Genomic DNA, 19,175 nt, shown 5'->3' with positions numbered 1-19,175 from the left:
AGCTAACTCTCCAGACTCCAAACAGCCTCCGGCTAACTCTCCAGACTCCAAACAGCCTCCGGCTAACTCTCCAGACTCCAAACAGCCTCCGGCTAACTCTTCAGACTCCAAACAGCCTCCGGCTAACTCTTCAGACTCCAAACAGCCTCCAGCTAACTCTCCAGACTCCAAACAGCCTCCAGCTAACTCTCCAGACTCCAAACAGCCTCCAGCTAACTCTCCAGACTCCAAACAGCATCCATGTAACTCTCCAGACTCCAAACAGCCTCCAGGTAACTCTCCAGACTCCAAACAGCATCCAGTTAACTCTCCAGACTCCAAACAGCCTCCAGCTAACTCTCCAGACTCCAAACAGCCTCCAGCTAACTCTCCAGACTCCAAACAGCCTCCAGCTAACTCTCCAGACTCCAAACAGCATCCATGTAACTCTCCAGACTCCAAACAGCCTCCAGGTAACTCTCCAGACTCCAAACAGCATCCAGTTAACTCTCCAGACTCCAAACAGCCTCCGGCTAACTCTCCAGACTCCAAACAGCCTCCGGCTAACTCTCCAGACTCCAAACAGCCTCCGGCTAACTCTCCAGACTCCAAACAGCCTCCGGCTAACTCTTCAGACTCCAAACAGCCTCCGGCTAACTCTTCAGACTCCAAACAGCCTCCAGCTAACTCTCCAGACTCCAAACAGCCTCCAGCTAACTCTCCAGACTCCAAACAGCCTCCAGCTAACTCTTCAGACTCCAAACAGCCTCCAGCTAACTCTCCAGACTCCAAACAGCCTCCAGCTAACTCTCCAGACTCCAAACAGCCTCCGGCTAACTCTCCAGACTCCAAACAGCCTCCGGCTAACTCTCCAGACTCCAAACAGCCTCCGGCTAACTCTCCAGACTCCAAACAGCCTCCGGCTAACTCTTCAGACTCCAAACAGCCTCCGGCTAACTCTTTAGACTCCAAACAGCCTCCAGCTAACTCTCCAGACTCCAAACAGCCTCCAGCTAACTCTCCAGACTCCAAACAGCCTCCAGCTAACTCTCCAGACTCCAAACAGCCTCCGGCTAACTCTCCAGACTCCAAACAGCCTCCGGCTAACTCTCCAGACTCCAAACAGCCTCCGGCTAACTCTTCAGACTCCAAACAGCCTCCGGCTAACTCTTCAGACTCCAAACAGCCTCCAGCTAACTCTCCAGACTCCAAACAGCCTCCAGCTAACTCTCCAGACTCCAAACAGCCTCCAGCTAACTCTCCAGACTCCAAACAGCCTCCAGCTAACTCTCCAGACTCCAAACAGCATCCATGTAACTCTCCAGACTCCAAACAGCCTCCAGGTAACTCTCCAGACTCCAAACAGCATCCAGTTAACTCTCCAGACTCCAAATAGCCTCCAGCTAACTCTCCAGACTCCAAACAGCCTCCAGCTAACTCTCCAGACTCCAAACAGCCTCCAGGTAACTCTCCAGACGCATAAGTCAGTGAGCGTGGCAAATGACCAGGGGAGACCTCATCTACTCCTGTCTAAAACACACGTCCTTATGACTCTATATTACCCTCTCTCTCATAGCACTCCACCACGCATCCACTCCCTTTGAAGAGACTGATTGATGCGCTGCAGAGAGAGAGCTCTACCTTAATCTCTAACCATAGAATCAGAGACCCAGATCCTGCTCTACAGTTCTAACAAACAATGGGAGGCATTGATGGAGCAGTCATGGTGGACTAGGGCTGATTGTGTGTAATGGTGGAGTGTGTGTATGTGTGTGTGTGCGTGTCCACCAGTTTGAGTAAGAAAGGCTCATTGGGCCAAGGTACTCACGTCTGGTCTGAGGTTTGCCGCGCGCTCATAATGCCGCTCTGCTGCCTTGTTTAGACTGGCCTGTCTGGAGAGGGAGATAGTGAAATACAGAGATGAGGGAGGGAGAGATGCATGGCAAGAGGAGGAAGGGCAATAGAGGTCGTCATTACACATGGCTTACACAGAGTCTGACAGTATTACCGTGACATGACGGCAGAAGGAGTTACGTATTGGATAGAGAAGCATTCTTTCATTATAATTTAATATTTCCCATAAAGTATTGAGATCCTGAGGGCACTTTGATGCTGAAAAATACTCCCTCAAATGACTCTGAAACACTATGCTGCATATATTTCTGATACTAACTGCACTTAGTATGTTAACGCTAATTAGATGAAGGCAGAAGTCTTTCCAGACATATTCATAAGGTGTATGACTCAGGGAAATATGTCTCTATTAACTTTGCATTAAGGAAAGTCTGCCTTGGGAATACTAGCTAGTAGTGCTTCATCATTCCATTCATATCAAGTTCATGCCTGACTCTTCAGATCCATTCTCCATCCATTCAACAACGTCTTTAACTTACTCCTTGCTCTTGTTTTTGTCAACTTTTCGAAGGCGCTGGTGTTTCCCACTGCATCTGAGAGAATCTACACAATCTACAACGTTGGGAGAATCTGGAGCTTGGCTTTGAAAAATTCTTCAAAGAGAAGGAAACGCTGACACTACGCAACAGGTAAGGACTTTGACTTTGATTTTCACGGGTCCAAACTTGGTGCTACCCTATTGGTCTCTGTCAAGAAGAGCCACGGGGTGTACAAGGATATGGCAAACCACTTCTACGGTCTGGATGAAGACCGATGATCACTGAGTTTCAGAACAAAGTACGTTTTCCTAGTCTAATGCTTGATGTTGACAATAATTTGGTGGCATCCAAAGTGTCACATAGTTATTTATTTGCCGTACAGAACAGAGAGTAAGAGGTGCATTTTGACCAGCATTAATACACCCAAAACCATGTCTGCATCAGAATGTCTCAGCACAGCCCTAAGAGTGTTGTATTACAGGATTAGTTGAGTGAATATGTCATGGTGTTTTTTCCTCGATGCAGTAGGCTTATATCGAAGAGGGCCAGAATATGATGATTTGTCTCTCCGTTTTTACTCTCCACAGCCAAGCAGCACTCCCCTTGCCGATCAGTTGACATATAACTCTCAAATCCTCTGCAGCACTACACTTTGGATGAAGGATGCTGTAGCTTCAGTTACTTTTCCAGATATGAAGAGCAAAAAGGAATTAAGAGACGTCGTTTCCGATACTTCCTCCAGTTGCAGTGAGTTGAGAGGATTTGCAGTCCCCTATTTCAAACGTATAAAATGTATGTGCTGTCTGTGCTCACACGTGCCAAGCCGAACGGCAAATTCTCCCGAGGTATGCCTGTGTTTCTTTACAAGCCTTGGACTGAAACGTCACTAGCATGAATCAAAACTACAACCGCTGTTTCCATGTGTTGTATATTAACTATAAAACCAGTTGAACCATACAAACGACTTAAAAGGGACCGTTTCCATGCAAACTGCCATTATCTTATTAAACGTCAGACCTGAAGTGTCTTTGAGTGTGTTAGCGGGCACAATGCAATATTGATTGAGTCGTGAATGATGAAATGCCGTGGCAACCAACTCTCTATCTCCGAGGAATTAACCTTCAGAGACACCTTCTGCTATTTTCATGACTAAGACATCTGAATACATCCAACAGAAACTCTACATGTGCTGAAGACCTACAGTATTGTAAGGAAATGCAGTAAGGTATTTTCTGTTATTTTACTGTAGTGAGGTTGGGCTTCCTCTCAGAGCCTGATACCTCTCTAGGTTTCTTATTTACAGAGAGTTGCTCCTGCCTACTGTGCTTCTAATTCTGCTTGCTCTTTGGAGTCTAGGCCGGGTTACTGCCAAGCACCTTGTGACAACTGTGGATGTAAAAACGGCTTTATAAACACATTTGATTGATACTCGTTAAAATATGATTGCCTGGTATTTTCGTAAATGCTGCCCACTCTTTAAACACTGTTATACCGTTTTCATACGCTGTCACACCCACCTGAGCATGTGAGCGGCACTGAAGACCACATCAAACTCTGAGCTGTCCAGATCTGCAGCTCTCTCTGCCATCTCTGCTGCCTCCGCCAGACGAGACTGCTCCAGCAGAAACTGGCCTGTCCATTAGACAGAGAGAAACAGAGACCGAGAAAGAGATGGAAAGAGATAAAGGGGAGGGAGAGGGAGGAGACAAAAAAAGGGAAAGAAAGAGAGACAGTGAGACACCGAGGGGAAAGAAAGAAAGAAAGAAAGAAAGAAAGAAAGAAAGAAAGAAAGAAAGAGGAAAATAGGAAGCAAAAAGATGGGTTCAGGGGACAGGGCAGCAAGAAGGACAGAAAGAAGGTCAGAAAGGAGAGAGTGAGGAAAAGAGGAGAGAGAGACAGTGAGGGTTTTTGTCATGCTCAGTGATTTGTGGAAGTCCAGCTGAGTCGAAGGAGTTTCATGTATGTCCCCTGGGAGCAGGACCAACTGGCTCTACCTCCACAGGAGTCTGCTGAGGAGGAATACATTACTACTATGTCTGGGACGCAGATGGTATATTATGTTGGAGGTATTATGCAGAGGTTTCCCCATACAAATCAGTGTGTGTGTTTGTGTGGGTGCGTGTTCCAACATGTGTGCGTGTTTGTCTGCATACGTGAGGTATCCTCTTTCACGGGTTTTTAGAATCTTCCTATGTCTCGGATGTCATACCTCATTGGGTGTCAGTCAGCAATAACCATCACTTGAATGCAGAGGGTTGCTACGGGTCACATGTAGCGTGATACATGCATGCTCCCTGCATCAGAGCATGTGTTAGTCTGAACAATGGCAGGAAAGGAGGCTTGACCTCTCATGTCAGCTCTCGCCCTCCATGTCCCACAGTTAAGAGAGTCTGTAAGCACATTCATACAGTCTCACCAACAACATACTGGAGTCAGTCAAGTCACAGCGGAGGAGGAATGGCTGTAGCGGCCCGATTACGATAAGGTGTTGGGGGCCAGTAAAAATAAACCTCTGAAAAGAGGCTAGGAAATCGCAGAGAGAGGGCAAATGACTCTGTCCAACGAAAGCAACACGGCCCGCCAGGACCCAAACACAACCCCGAGACTCGAGACCGAGATACACAGAGAGAGAGACACAGGGAGGGAGAGAGGGAGAGCCGATATGAATGGCAGCATTTACAGAAGCGCGCTCAGACTAACCGACTTATAGCGTTTCTCCTCAATCAGTGAAAGGCAGCATCCTTATCGTGGTGGTGTAGTCCGATCCGGTTTCCTCGAAGTATGTGGAGATTAGGTCTACTGTATGTATGACCTCATACAACCTGATACCAAATGCAAACCAAACTAAAGGCAGGCATATCTATTTCGCTAACTAGAGCGGCTTTAAAAGTGGCTACAGGACATGTTTTTTACACTTAACAAGCACTTTATACGTGCTATGTGGGAGTACTGTAGAGTACTGTGGATAAGGTGTCTTTATCAAACTGCCTGAGGTAAGTTCTTATGGTGGGGTCAAGCTACAATACACTGTTACTGTAGGAAGTTCCTACATGGAGTAGTTTAATGGTATGTATGGCTGAATATTTTTTAATGCTGCATAAATGATGGAAATGACAGGCTACTTTGACACTGACAAACTGAGAATCTGAGATAAATAAAAAGGACTTTTGTTGAATCCATCAATAGCCTAGGCCTAGATGTGTGGAGACATATTGCAGGCTATAATATGAGGAGGACACTAGTCCTAAAAATGCTTTCCAGTGTCACCGACTGACCCAATGATGTCCAGCTCTCTCACCGGTGATAGCCGATTCGTTCCTACCAGAAGCCTACATATCTCTCTTGCTTTACTTTGTAAAACAATATTTGGAAGTTAATAAAATATTTTGTTAGACTACAGTAGACAAATTAGAGTCCTCTCTTTTCAGCAGGAGCCATTTTCTTTCCAACCTGTGTTTTCCTGCGATTGTATTTGAAATATAGTGAAAGGCCTGTCTTGTCTGCATGCTGTTTACTGACAGGTTGGCCGTGTTCCGCACTGTAGGCTATGCCTTGTTATTGGGCTACACACAATCCACAGCTAGGCACGTTTTTAAAGACGCTATTGATCCTCTGTGACTAAAATATAGTCATTTTCATGGTGTAGTAGGCTATTCTGAATGATTTCAATTCTTTCTGAACAGACAGCAGTAATTCTATAACGTTGGCAAATGTATTTGAATGTATCAGGGGTGCTGCAGCTCCTCCAGAACCCTTCGTCTGGCTCTGATTCTATAAGGAAATCAATGATGAAGTGCAACGCTGGAGAGGTGAGAGTTGCAGGCTCATGTCTATCGGAGCAGAGGGAGGGAGAGAGATCATAGAAAGTGAATCTCATTCTAGTTCTGTGAGAGATACAGGCACACATCTCACACAGCCACGAGTTGGTCTCAAGCATAGGATACAATGATGCACAATCCATACTGTAAATTCAGGCCGGCGCAACCCGAATCAACTATTAGAATATCAGGCAGTAGAATTGGGAGGGGGGAAGGCAGTAGAATTGGGAGGGGGGGGGGCAGTAGAATTGGGAGGGGGGGAGGCAGTAGAATTGGGAGGGGGGGAGGCAGTAGAATTGGGAGGGGGGGAGGCAGTAGAATTGGGAGGGGGGGAGGCAGTAGAATTGGGAGGGGGGGAGGCAGTAGAATTGGGAGGGGGGAGGCAGTAGAATTGGGAGGGGGGGAGGCAGTAGAATTGGGAGGGGGGGAGGCAGTAGAATTGGGAGGGGGGGAGGCAGTAGAATTGGGAGGGGGGGAGGCAGTAGAATTGGGAGGGGGGGAGGCAGTAGAATTGGGAGGGGGGGAGGCAGTAGAATTGGGAGGGGGGGAGGCAGTAGAATTGGGAGGGGGGGAGGCAGTAGAATTGACGAAGAAGCAACTCAAATTAGTACATTACAAAAAGTAAATGTTTCATGCCATGAAAGGTACCGGATAGGCAAATAGGTTCCAGAACAAATCAGTCCAAAACGGAGAGGTGCCGGATCCTGTTCCGGCAGGATCTGGCTCAAATGAAGCAATGTGCGCGGTACTTCATATGAGTTCTGGTACATACCATAATGCATGTAGCAGTTTCCTTTGGAAGGGTCCAGCTGAATGGCTCTTCGATAGTAACCCTCTGCCTCAGTCTTCTGCCCCTAGGAGACAAAACAGGAACGTTTGATTAGCTACTGTAGATCAGTTACAAGTCGTCCTCAGTCATTAATTGCGATTTAGCTGATGTTCGAGCTCTCGCAGTGGTTCCTGTTTCTGGCACGGGCGTAATTGTGCGGCTGCAATTAGATTTACTCAAAACCCAAAACAGACGTGAGTTGCCATATGGTAGAAGATTGAACATGCAGGAGAAACCAGAAACCACCCACTCTCCTCGTAAATGAGATTTAGCAAATATTTCACAGTCGAGATGTGGACGGGGAAATCAGCAGTAAATTTGAACAACCGTTCCATATGCCCCTGATGTGCCAGGTTGTTTCAAACAATCAGCATATCCTGTAGGACAACAACAATCCTCTGCGTTTACTCTGCATCTGCTACGGATTATTTTCCTACGCTTTCATGCATGAGTTGACACGTGGTAGCAGGGCCTCAACTGTAAACCAGGAAACTGTACTCCATAGAGAACGCTTCAAACCCCATTTTCCCCCAGCAGCAGAGTGTGTGTGTGTGTGTGTCACACTATCACTTTTTCTCAGTCAGAGAGTGTGTATCGCACTATAGCCTCGCAACAAACTGCAAGCGATACCGCTGCCTCTGTGTGTACCCCCCCCCCCCCCCCCCCCCCGTTGTTCACGCTTCAGCACTGATTGCTTCCATATTGGCTATGGATTTGCCATTCTACATAGAATAAGTGGACTGGGCATATTAGGTTAGGTTCATTAACTATTTCTCATGCCCGTGTTCGCTCTAAATGAAAGATGAAGACAACTAATTGTCCAGATGACTTTATGCCATATTTTCCCTGGCTGCTTTCCCAGCCGCAGTCAGAAGGTGGACTGTTGAACACAATACTGTGGTCCTTCAATGGACTGGGCCGTGTCGCATTAGTAGGATTGCGAGAGGTGCGCAACGTTAAATGTACATGAATGCTAGGTTTGTCACACACATCTGTATCACCTGTCTTTGTGCTTGTCTCCACCCATCTCTTCCCATTATCCCTTGTGTATTTATACCTGTGTTCTCTGTTTGTCTGTTGCCAGTTCATCTTGTCTTGTCAGGTCTCACCAGCGTGTTTTCCCATCTCATTGCTCTTTCTATTTCTGTTTCCTAGTTTCCCCGGTTCTGACCATTCTGCCTGCCCTGACCCCGAGCCTGGCTGACGTTCTGTACCTGCCTGACTCTGACCCATTTACGAACCTCTGCCTGTCCTGACCCCAAGCCTGCCTGCTGTTCTGTACCTTATTGACTCTGCCCTGGATTACAGACCTCTGCCTGCCTTTGACCTGTCTTTTGCCTGCCCCCTGTTTGGGTCAATAAACATCTGTGACTGTCTGGATCTGGGTCTTATCCTAAGTTCTTGATAAGGTTGTTTTTTTATTCCTCTGACACTCCTATCTAGCATATTCGAGCCTGTATTGGGAGGGAGTAGCCGGCTTCAGAGGGCTTTAACGGGTAGTGTTAGCGCCAACTCCGAGTGTAGCCAGCCACAGAGGGCTTTAGCGGTTAGCGTTAGCGCCGGCTCCGAGTGTAGCCAGCCACATAGCTCGTAAATAACATCAGCGCCAGCAACGGGAGAGAGGCCTTCCGACAGAGAGCGGTGCCTAGCTCTTGGTAAGACACGTCAGGACTCTGCACTGTGTAATTATCCGCCTGACGACAACACTCTCCTGTGATGTATGTCCAAGGGAGATGATCTGAGACAGGAACTGGGGGTTACCGGGTGGAATAGGGCTCTTCTGGTCATGTCTGGCTGTGTCCTAAAGAAAGGCCCTGGTCAAAAGTAGTGCACTATATCAGGATTATGGTGGCATTTCTGACGCAGACTCAGTCTAGACTCTAACCTGGTTACTGTGAACGAAGAGTTCAAAGCCAAACTGAACAAAGAACAAACCACACATCTATACAACCTCACTAACCCCATTAAAGTACATGACTCTTTACGAATGAAACAGTGAAGTCACGTACTGTAGTACACGTCAGGGTGAGGCGGGACTTGAGTTTGACACTTTGACCCTTTCCCCGAGTCGGTTGACTCCTTATGAGCCAGCTGCATTATCAATACGTAGGTCCGCCGTGGCAAGACGGCCCAAAATCTCTCCCTGATCGAGTGATTTAATAAGGAAGCGGGGTAATTGCATTAAGTCCTGTCCGGCAGACCATTGTTCCGGGTCTGGTCGTGTCCTAATCTCCTGTTGTTGAAGGGCTCTGTTATGAGGGGCCACTCGTGGCTCAGGGCCCCGGATGTAGGGACCTGGGGGACCCAGCAGATGTCCAGCTGTGCTGGGGTGACTCGGGTCTGAACCCAGGGAGACTGGGGGTGGGGGTTTGGGGGTATGGAACTCAAATCAGATTAGGAAAAGGGGAAATTAGTGAGTTTGGGAGCGAGACCCTTCCTCAGCCCAGACCGGACCCCTAGGGGTGCAGCTGTAACCCCTCCGATATCAGTGAGGAGGATAGAAGGAGAGATGGGATAGGTGATGTGGTACGCTGAAGAGCAAAACCTCCTGTAGATTCCTAGTACCTCAGTTACCTCAGGCTGTGGAAGGGGAAGAACAGAAGGTCAAACTCCTCACAAGGGCTCAGCAGGACTGGTTCAGTGGGTTCTAACAGGGTTCCTCTCCATAAAGTCCTCCTAACTAACCCAAGTCAGCTGTGAACACATGTTGTCACGCACGTTTTTCTCTCCCCAAAACACTGTGGGAGTGAATGAGAGAGGTGGATGGAAGGGGGTTAGGGGGCAGAGTGCACCTCAGAACAAACAGCCAAACCTGTAGGGGAGAAGTCTGGGAAGGAAATACTGGACCCAGCAGGCCTAGCTGGTGAGCTTCATAACACCACACACATTTAATAATGTCTCACACACACACACACACACACACACACACACACACACACACACACAACTCCCCATAAAGACATTCTCTATGGCTGTGACCTTGAGACAATCACACACCCAGCGGAGAGCCTGATATTTTGACAGGTCTGTTTTATTCCAAGCTTGTACCATAAGACAATAATTATTCCTCAATCCATTGTCTCCTTGGTTGTCATATCAACAAAGTTTATAGTGGCAGAAGTTGATCTCTCTGCTATTTTACCTCAAATATCTCAAAAAACTGCAATTAGCCTAACATAAAAAACCCATATTGCGTTTGCATACCATTATCCTAGGTGAGTTTTTCCTTTAGGCCACCAAAGACAAAAGCATTCATTTACCCATCAAGGTTCAACAAGTCCAAAATGGCTTTAGATCTGGGCCACTGTCTGCTCAACATGCAGCTCAGTCTCGATCTATCAACTTCCAGGCTTTCTACAATGATCACAGCTCCTCTGGCCCAGACAGGGAAATCAATGGAATGAACTGGCCGGGCCCAAACTCACTCACTATTCATCAGCCCCCGGGCCTAGGTCTAATTATACGTAACCCCTGTGATTATTACCAACATGAAAGTTTGCTTTGCTTCATCACGCTTTGTGTGAACCAAAGCCTATTTGAGATTGTGTGGACAGTCAGGAAGGACACTGGAGGACAAAGAGTGAAGTGAATGGATTGGAATAGAGACAGATTGTAGTTACATTGATGGTATTGGCAATGATGTTAGAGGCCATTTCCAGTACAGCTGCAGGACGTTTCTCTTTCTGTTAAAAGTGTTAAAAAGTGTTGTAGTCTAGTGGTTAACAATACCTACATTATGACCACCTGCTCTTTCCATGACAGACTGACCAGGTGAATCCAGGTGAAAGCTATGCTCCCTTATCGATGTCACTTGTTAAATCCACTTCAATCAGTGTAGATGAAGAGGAGGAGACAGGTTGAAGATATGATCCCTTATTGATGTCACTTGTTAAATCCACTTCAATCAGTGTAGATGAAGAGGAGGAGACAGGTTAAAGCTATGATCCCTTATTGATGTCACTTGTTAAATCCACTTCAATCAGTGTAGATGAAGAGGAGGAGACAGGTGAAAGCTATGCTCCCTTATTGATGTCACTTGTTAAATCCACTTCAATCAGTGTAGATGAAGAGGAGGAGACAGGTTAAAGCTATGATCCCTTATTGATGTCACTTGTTAAATCCACTTCAATCAGTGTAGATGAAGAGGAGGAGACAGGTTAAAGCTATGATCCCTTATTGATGTCACCTGTTAAATCCACTTCAATCAGTGTAGATGAAGAGGAGGAGACAGGTTAAAGAAGGATTTCTAAGCCTTCTTTGTGGAATGCATCCCTGTGGAATGCTTTCGACATCTTGTAGAGTCCATGTCCCAATGAATTTAGGCTGTTCTGAGGGCAATAGGGGGTGCAGATAAATATTAGGAAAATGTTCCTAATGTTTGGTATACTCAGTGCATATAGGCTATATTATGTATATATATATATATATATATTTCTTTTTAAACCCTTTTTCTCCCCAATTTCGTAGTATCCAATTGTTTAGTAGCTACTATCTTGTCTCATCGCTACAACTCCCGTACGGGCTCGGGAGAGACGAAGGTTGAAAGCCATGCGTCCTCCGATACACAACCCAACCAAGCCGCACTGCTTCTTAACACAGCGCCATCCAACCCGGAAACCAGCCGCACCAATGTGTCGGAGGAAACACTGTGCGGCATTCACCTGAGTAGCCTGTGCGGCAAAGCACAGTTTTGACTAGTTTTGGCTTGGTGAGAGCGTGTGTGCCTGTGTGGTATAAGCGAGCCGCATTTTGTTTAGAACTGAGAGAAGAAGTTAAGGGCTATTCTGAGGTAGTTCACAAGGAACAGGTAAGAGTTGGATAGTCACTTCCATCAGACAGCATTGGTCTTGTATCCGTTGTGTTGTGGCTACTGTAATTAGTGGTTAACACTGAAGAGGCCTTTCTTAAAGAGGCAATCTGCGTTTACTAAATCTGTTTTGGGATTTTAAATGAAAGAATATAACTTACTGTATAAATGCCTCATGTTTAGTTCAACTGTCATACCCCATCAGAACCCAAAATATAAGCTTGTTTTACTCCAATGTTTATAAACAGTGTGATTGTTAACAAACACTGTATAGCCTCAACACATGGGTAAAACTATCATTTTGATATCATGGATGGCCAGTCCTTGCATCAACAGCTCTGTCTATGGCTTTGAAATAGGTTACAGCCACTCACTCCCTTTACCAAAACAGTGGTGGGTTGACTGATGTGTTATTGTTTGAGCTGCAGATTGCCCCTTGAAAGGGATAGCACACTCCCAATATAAACTGGACCTACAGGACTTCCCACTCATCTCTGTAGATTGAGACAGACATTCGACAGTCATTCTCATTCTAACACGTTCACCATGGAGAGAAAAAGCCTATTTGCTCTTTCCACCTGTTGCTTCCCCTGGCTTTGGTCTCTGCAGATCTGCCAACTCTCAACTCCATAAGTAACTGCAGGAACTTTGAATTTGGCCACAGCTTCCCACGCCATGGCCTGATGCTACTCCACCATTTTGCTAACAATGTCCTCATTGGAAAAAACAACACCAACAGCAACAGCCTAATCACACCACTCTTTGTGCCATCGAGGGGAGACTGGGGCTTCCAGTGCTACGATAACGCTAAACAGGTGCTTCATTCCCTGAAGGAACAGGCTTCCTACACGGTAGGGAATCTCAACACACAGACAGTCTCCACGAGGGCTTGGCACCTACCTCCTTACGTCACTCAAAGCTATTACCTCATGCCCTGGTCCATAGAGAACAATAGGGACAGAATCATCCTCAAAATGCAGAGGAATGTGGTGGAGGCAGTCTACATAACACAGCACTACCCACCAGACGAACCCCGCAGCGAGCAGTACGACCCCGATAACACCTTCCTCTTAAGTGTCATCGTCCTGAGAGGAACCCAGAGCCGATCTAACAACTGGGGGGACAGTGTGTCTGTGTTTCTGTATGCTGCCGGCTACAATACACACTCCAGATCCTTCTCAGAGACATACTCCATAAGGGAATTCACTAACCAGCTGTGTGGGGGTACATTTTCAAATACTCAACATACTCAGGTTGCTAACCACATGGAGTGCCTTGACATCAAGCTGGAGGTGAGATCAACTGAAAACTAGAACAACGGGCACGCCAGAATTAGATGTGCAAACGTCCCATGGAGTCTGCTGGGTGTGGGGATGATGGTAGCCCTCTACGTGGACAATAAAATGACCTCTGTTACCCCCCTTGGCATGTGCAGCTACGGAAGCTTCGACGCCAATGTATACCTAAACCCCGGCCTGCAGGTCAGGCTCCTCATCAACTTGCACTCTGTCATCATGATGACTCTGACCGGAGGATTCCTGTTAACATACCTCCATTTGACTCTGATGTCAGTCTGCAGCTCTACACTAAAGATGGCCACGCCTGCACTCGCCTGTTCATCAAGAAGACCTTCACTGATTGGAAGAACAAACTCTATTACACCTGGGTTGGATTCTACTCATCAAACAAAATTGAACATACATTTTATTATGACACTTGGCAGTGGGCTGTTTTGTTCACTAAACAGGTGGACAACGACACAGACCCAGATTATGATATCTACACCTACAGGTCTGACATGTCCATCTCTCCCGGGGTCGAAGTCCGATTCTTCAATAAAATAACGTTTTCTGAAAAGTATGTCCTCGAGGTACGCACTGCCCCATGGGAATCTTAATGCTGTCCAACCATCATTTTCTCTCCATTATCTCAACATTATATTATACAAGGATCATTCTCATAGAGGCAGAGATAGAAGAGGGTCAAGGTGTTGTTGAACCGAACATTTTCAATGCTATGGGGGTCACACAAAGCATTTGGTTCCTCTCATTTGGATTGTATTCATATGGTTTCCATGGCAGCGTAACATTTCTGAATTCTACTTTGAAAGTATTCTGACGTAAGTAGGAACTAGCGTCAAATGCCTCAGACCCTGTAACCAGTCACATATATTTCAATGCATATCTGTAAGGAATGCAAATCTTATTTTCTACACATCAGATCATACGCAATATTACCTGATGCTCTTCCTTGAGTTGTCCTGAACATTCCACTTTGTTATGAAGATAGATTACTCCTTTCCCATATTTAAGCTATTTTACACATTTTCTTATTAACCTTATGAACATAGACATTTTGTTTGTATCTGTACTAGAATGGCAAAAAAAGACATCAAATGAAACAGAAATGTCTGTATTGGTTGATATTGCAAAGAAATATCAGATATCCCAGAATATTCACATCAGTGCATCTCTAGTTTCTGTGTTATCTTTTGTCGTGTTCTGTTGTAAAAAATGTGAGGAATTGTCTGGCCTTAAAGAGGTTGGTAGAGGAGGGACTTACAATGATGGACAGGAGTTTCCCGTAGGTCAGGTGTGCGGGGATGTGGTCGGGTTTGGCCCTGAGCGACTCCCTGTACCAGTGGCCCGCCTCCTCCAGCCTATTCAGCCTCATGTAGGCCTCTCCTGTTAGGGGTCAAAGGTCACAGGTCATGGGCGATACTGCCTCTCCTACTGTATGAGTGGGGGGGGGGGGGTCAACATTCAGAGGTCAGAGGAAAGGGGTCGTAGAGAGACCCATGACCTCAATGGCTTCTCTGACACTTTATAATAAGAGGAAGACTCGTATCAAAGATGTGGTATGATGGGTTCTGGGACTTTTCTTTCGATCTATCTAGTGCATTGGTCACCAACTGGTCCATTGCGATCCAAGGCATTCCTAGTCGATCACCAAACATTTCTCTACAAAACCCAACGATAAAGCCTTGTATTCCTATTCTTTGTTTTTGCGCTGTTGGTGCACTTGATTCAGCAGTCCTAGCCCCGGGAAGGTAAAGTGTTCCCATTTTGAACCATTTCATGTGTGTGAATGTAGAACTCCGTCTACCTGGCAAGCCTAGAGAGCAAATCAAGTGCACCTATAGGCCTACCGTTGCCCAATCAAATACCTCAGAGTTGATACTGTGACATTTCAAAACCATGACTAGATAGAGAGCAAAGAGCGGCTGTTTTTATGAGTAAGTTCATGTTTGTTGTTACTCAGCACTACCAACACTTTGTTCAACACTTTCATAAGCCATAAAATATGTTCTCCCTACTTCCACTCACGCTAAAACCAGCACTGCAGCTGCATTTAATGAGTATAGCAATTTGTTTCTATGACCTTGCGTTGTTATTAGCTGCTTGTGTTTTTTTTTTAAATATCGAGGTATATTTCACTTTCTCTGGTCATAGGAGTAACAACATTAATTGGTGCATAGGGCAAAAAATAACGCAGCGAGACAAAAGTTTCCCCATCAGCTGGAAGACTGTCCCCTTTTCTCAGAGGAGGGAGGGAGAGTGGAGGGACAGTGAGTCGGGTAAGAGCAGAGTCACCACTACCTTCCATGCAACCAAGAGAGTATTTACACAGCACAATGTAAAAACTGCTGGTTGCATGGACGCCACCTCTCCACTGCTCTCTCCCTGCCTGTGACCTCTGACATGAATGATGACATGCTCCAGTGCTTCCCAGTGTCTGATGAATAGAGTTCTATAATAGATCTCCAACAGGTGCACGGCTGATAACAAGGCAGATGGAGACCGACCCATTTCCAGCCCTCCATTCCTAAAAACACTCGTCATTCCACCAATAAAAAAGAAATATTCCTCCGTTAAATTAATTAAACCCCTGACACCAATTTCAGTTGGAACGTGACCAGTTTCTCTCGGAGAATGTCTCTGTTCTCAAAGCCGTGAGAATCCCAGATCTGATCCCAGCGCAGCGGGGCCGATCCCCGGGGCCCTGATGACAACCCCCCTCTCACCTGAACAAACACTCTTCCTCTTCTCAGGCCCCCACCACGCGTCATCCCAAGAATGTTGCCGACACGGCACAGCAATCTCAACCATGCAATCAGGAAGGGCTTCTAATAATGTAATTAGTGATAGAATAACACAACATGGGACATGACTTATTATAGCCAGCTTAGTTTGAATTCCCTTTGAATCCTGATACACATCTACATTAGGATTGCCTGCCTATTTTGGAGCTGTGGTGTTGGAATGGAATGAAACCAATCTGCTTAAAGCACATCAAATAGCTTCGTTTCATGGAGATAATATGGGGAAATCTCTTCTTTGGGGGGGAAACTGAAGACCATCAGCAGGTTGTTCTACTACCACCAGAACGAGTCATTCTAAACACATATTCCTCAATTACACAAATCAAAGATGAGGAGAATTATCATATGTGATAGGTGGGAATTAAGAAGGACATTTGGATGATTAAAGTCGTCTCCCTGTGCCAAGTCTTCCCCGTCACGCAGCGAAGTTGTTGCCACTACCCAGCTTTTCACCTTCAGTAATTGGCTAAGTCAAATGCCTGACATGGCTCCAGATAGACTGTCAAACTAAATCTACCTCAGCGGACAAATTAGTTTGCTTCCCCATGAACAGAATACCAGAGATACCTGTCCACTACATTTCAATTCCTGACTGTCAGCCCTGCAGAACACTGTGCTAGACAGGGATCTAGGGTAGAGTGGAGAGCGATCTAGGGTTTGAGTTGAGAGTGATCTAGGGTAAAGTGATGGTAGTGTGGAGAGTGATCTAGGCTAGAGAGGAGAGTGATCTAGGGTAGAGTGATGGTTCTGTGGAGAGTGATCTAGGGTAGAGTGATGGTAGAGTGGAGAGCGATCTAGGGTAGAGTGGAGAGTGATCTAGGGTAGAGTTATGGTAGAGTGGAGAGTGATCAAGGGTAGAGTGATGGTAGAGTGGAGAGTGATGTAGGGTAGAGTGGAGAGCGATCTAGGGTAGAGTGATGGTGGAGTGGAGAGCGATCTAGGGTAGAATGATGGTAGAGTGGAGAGCGATCAAGGGTAGAGTGGAGAGTGATCTAGGGTAGAGTGATGGTAGAGTGGAGAGTGATCTAGGGTAGAGTGATGGTAGAGTGGAGAATGATCTAGGGTAGAGTGATGGTAGAGTGGAGAGTGATCCAGGGTAGAGTGATGGTAGAGTGGAGAGTGATCTAGGGTAGAGTGATGGTAGAGTGGAGAGTGATCCAGGGTAGAGTGATGGTAGAGTGGAGAGTGATCTAGGGTAGAGTGATGGTAGAGTGGAGAGTGATCTAGGGTAGAGTGATGGTAGAGTGGAGAGTGATCCAGGGTAGAGTGATGGTAGAGTGGAGAGTGATCCAGGGTAGAGTGATGGTAGAGTGGAGAGTGATCCAGGGTAGAGTGACGGTAGAGTGGAGAGTGATCTAGGGTAGAGTGATGGTAGAGTGGAGAGTGATCTAGGGTAGAGTGATATGGTGAGCTGGGGTAGGAAACAGAAACAGTCTCCCGGACATGGGTTGGTCCTGGCTTTGATCCTAGGAAACACTTTCACTGGAAACTTTCATTTTCAGCCCATGGTTGAGCCCATGGTTGAAAATGCTCACCTTTCCTCCTTCGTTCCCTTTCACCAGATTCTAGGATGATAACATGACAGTACATGATGATATATGACCCTCAAACTAAACCCGGGACCTCAGAGCCAGTTCCACTGCATTTTTTCATTCTTCCCTTCTAATCAGGGACGGATTTAAACATGGGACACCAGGTGTGTGCAATTCATTTTCAGGAAAGACAGAAAATCAGCAGGCTCTGGACCTCGTAGGGTAAGAGTCGAGTAACGCTGATGTATGGGAATGAATGAACTGTGTTTGTTTTGTAAAGTGCCGTGTTTATTGAACTTGGTGAGTAGAGATGGGGGGAAGAATCACCCCAAAATAATAGTGAAAAAATAAATGTTTTCCTGCTATTACTCACCCATCATGTTGTAGAGACTCTGAGGTGCAAACTGCTTCGGCATTTTCTGCACCGCTTCTTTATAGACAGACAGAGCATCCTGTCATGGAGGGGGGAGGGCAGTTAGTCACAGTGTTTCATCAGTGTGTCACCATCCACAAAGCCTCTTCCTCACTGTCTAATGGAAAGGGCTTCAGGAAGATGAGTCTTTAGTCGGCTCTGTCATTTTGTCATAGATGAAGCAGTGGCTGAGCTCATATAAAGCCAAGGCCGGAAGCTTAAGCAAGTTTTCAGACAGCTAGTTTTCTCAAGAGCTTAAGTACACTATCACAGTATGCTATCAAACTACATTTGCTGTATACATCTTATTCATTGTATTTTTATGTTTCTGCCATGGCTCCACTGTACTGTGGTGTAGTGCACCTCTATACATTCTATAAATTGGATTTCTATGTTTCTCCCATGGCTCCACTGTACTGTACTGTAGTGCACCTCCATACATTATATTTCTATGTTTCTGCCATGGCTCCACTGTACTGTGGTGTAGTGCACCTCTATACATTCTATAAATTGGATTTCTATGTTTCTCCCATGGCTCCACTGTACTGTACTGTAGTGCACCTCCATACATTATATTTCTATGTTTCTGCCATGGCTCCACTGTACTGTAGTGTAGTGCACCTCTATACATGCTATTCATTTTATTTCTACATCTCTGCCATGTCTCTGGTTCTAATGTACTGTATTGAAGTGTACTGTTATAGATTCTATTCATTGCATTTCTACATCTCAGCCACTGCCCTGTCTCCACTGTAGTGTAGAGTACTGTAGTATCATACCTCCTGCAGGCCCTGCTCGTGGAGCAGCTTTCCCAAGTTGTACAGGCAGCTGGTGACGGAGCTCTTGTGGGCATGGGGGTCCTTCAGGTTCTCATCTGGGATCTCAGCGCAGGTTACAAAAGTTCTCTTGGCCTCCTCCATACCGCCCTGGTTCATCAGGATGATGCCCGTGTTCAAGTAGGCCGCTGTGGGGTGACGAGAGGGCGCAGAGGAGGAGGAACAGAGGGAGAAGACGGGGGGGGGGGGGGATAGAGGAAGAGGAATGAGGGAGAGAGAAGGTAGAGGATTAGAAATGGGGGAAGAGAGGGGGCAGAGATGGAGGATTAGAGCAGGAAGAGAGGGGGGTAGAAATGGAGAAACAGAGGGGATAGATAGAAGCAGGGAAATGTTTAGGGACAAGAAAACGAATCACATTTTATTTGTCACATGCGTTGAATACAACAGGTGTAGACTTTACAGTGAAATGCTTACTTACAGTCACGTTGGTATAAAGGGTCGGGAGACAGGTGCAGGAATGCGTAATA

At 46.2% G+C, this 19,175-nt stretch overlaps 1 protein-coding gene across 1 annotated transcript in view; it reads right to left on the bottom strand.

Moving 5' to 3' along the window:
* Positions 1 to 19,175, bottom strand: part of LOC139404534 (protein O-mannosyl-transferase TMTC2-like) — a 51,588-nt gene that overhangs the window by 5,250 nt on the left and 27,163 nt on the right. Inside the window, exons 5-10 of the mRNA XM_071147236.1 lie at positions 18,652 to 18,836; positions 17,834 to 17,912; positions 14,389 to 14,510; positions 6,963 to 7,044; positions 3,890 to 4,004; positions 1,808 to 1,871 (exon numbers count right to left, since the gene is read on the bottom strand). Coding sequence (XP_071003337.1) covers positions 1,808 to 1,871; positions 3,890 to 4,004; positions 6,963 to 7,044; positions 14,389 to 14,510; positions 17,834 to 17,912; positions 18,652 to 18,836 — 647 coding nt within the window. The remainder of the gene's footprint in view (positions 1 to 1,807; positions 1,872 to 3,889; positions 4,005 to 6,962; positions 7,045 to 14,388; positions 14,511 to 17,833; positions 17,913 to 18,651; positions 18,837 to 19,175) is intronic.

Source organism: Oncorhynchus clarkii, unplaced genomic scaffold, assembly GCF_045791955.1.
Source record: "Oncorhynchus clarkii lewisi isolate Uvic-CL-2024 unplaced genomic scaffold, UVic_Ocla_1.0 unplaced_contig_2426_pilon_pilon, whole genome shotgun sequence".
In the NCBI taxonomy this organism is placed as follows: domain Eukaryota; kingdom Metazoa; phylum Chordata; class Actinopteri; order Salmoniformes; family Salmonidae; genus Oncorhynchus; species Oncorhynchus clarkii.
This window is presented reverse-complemented; position numbering and strand designations above follow the sequence as displayed.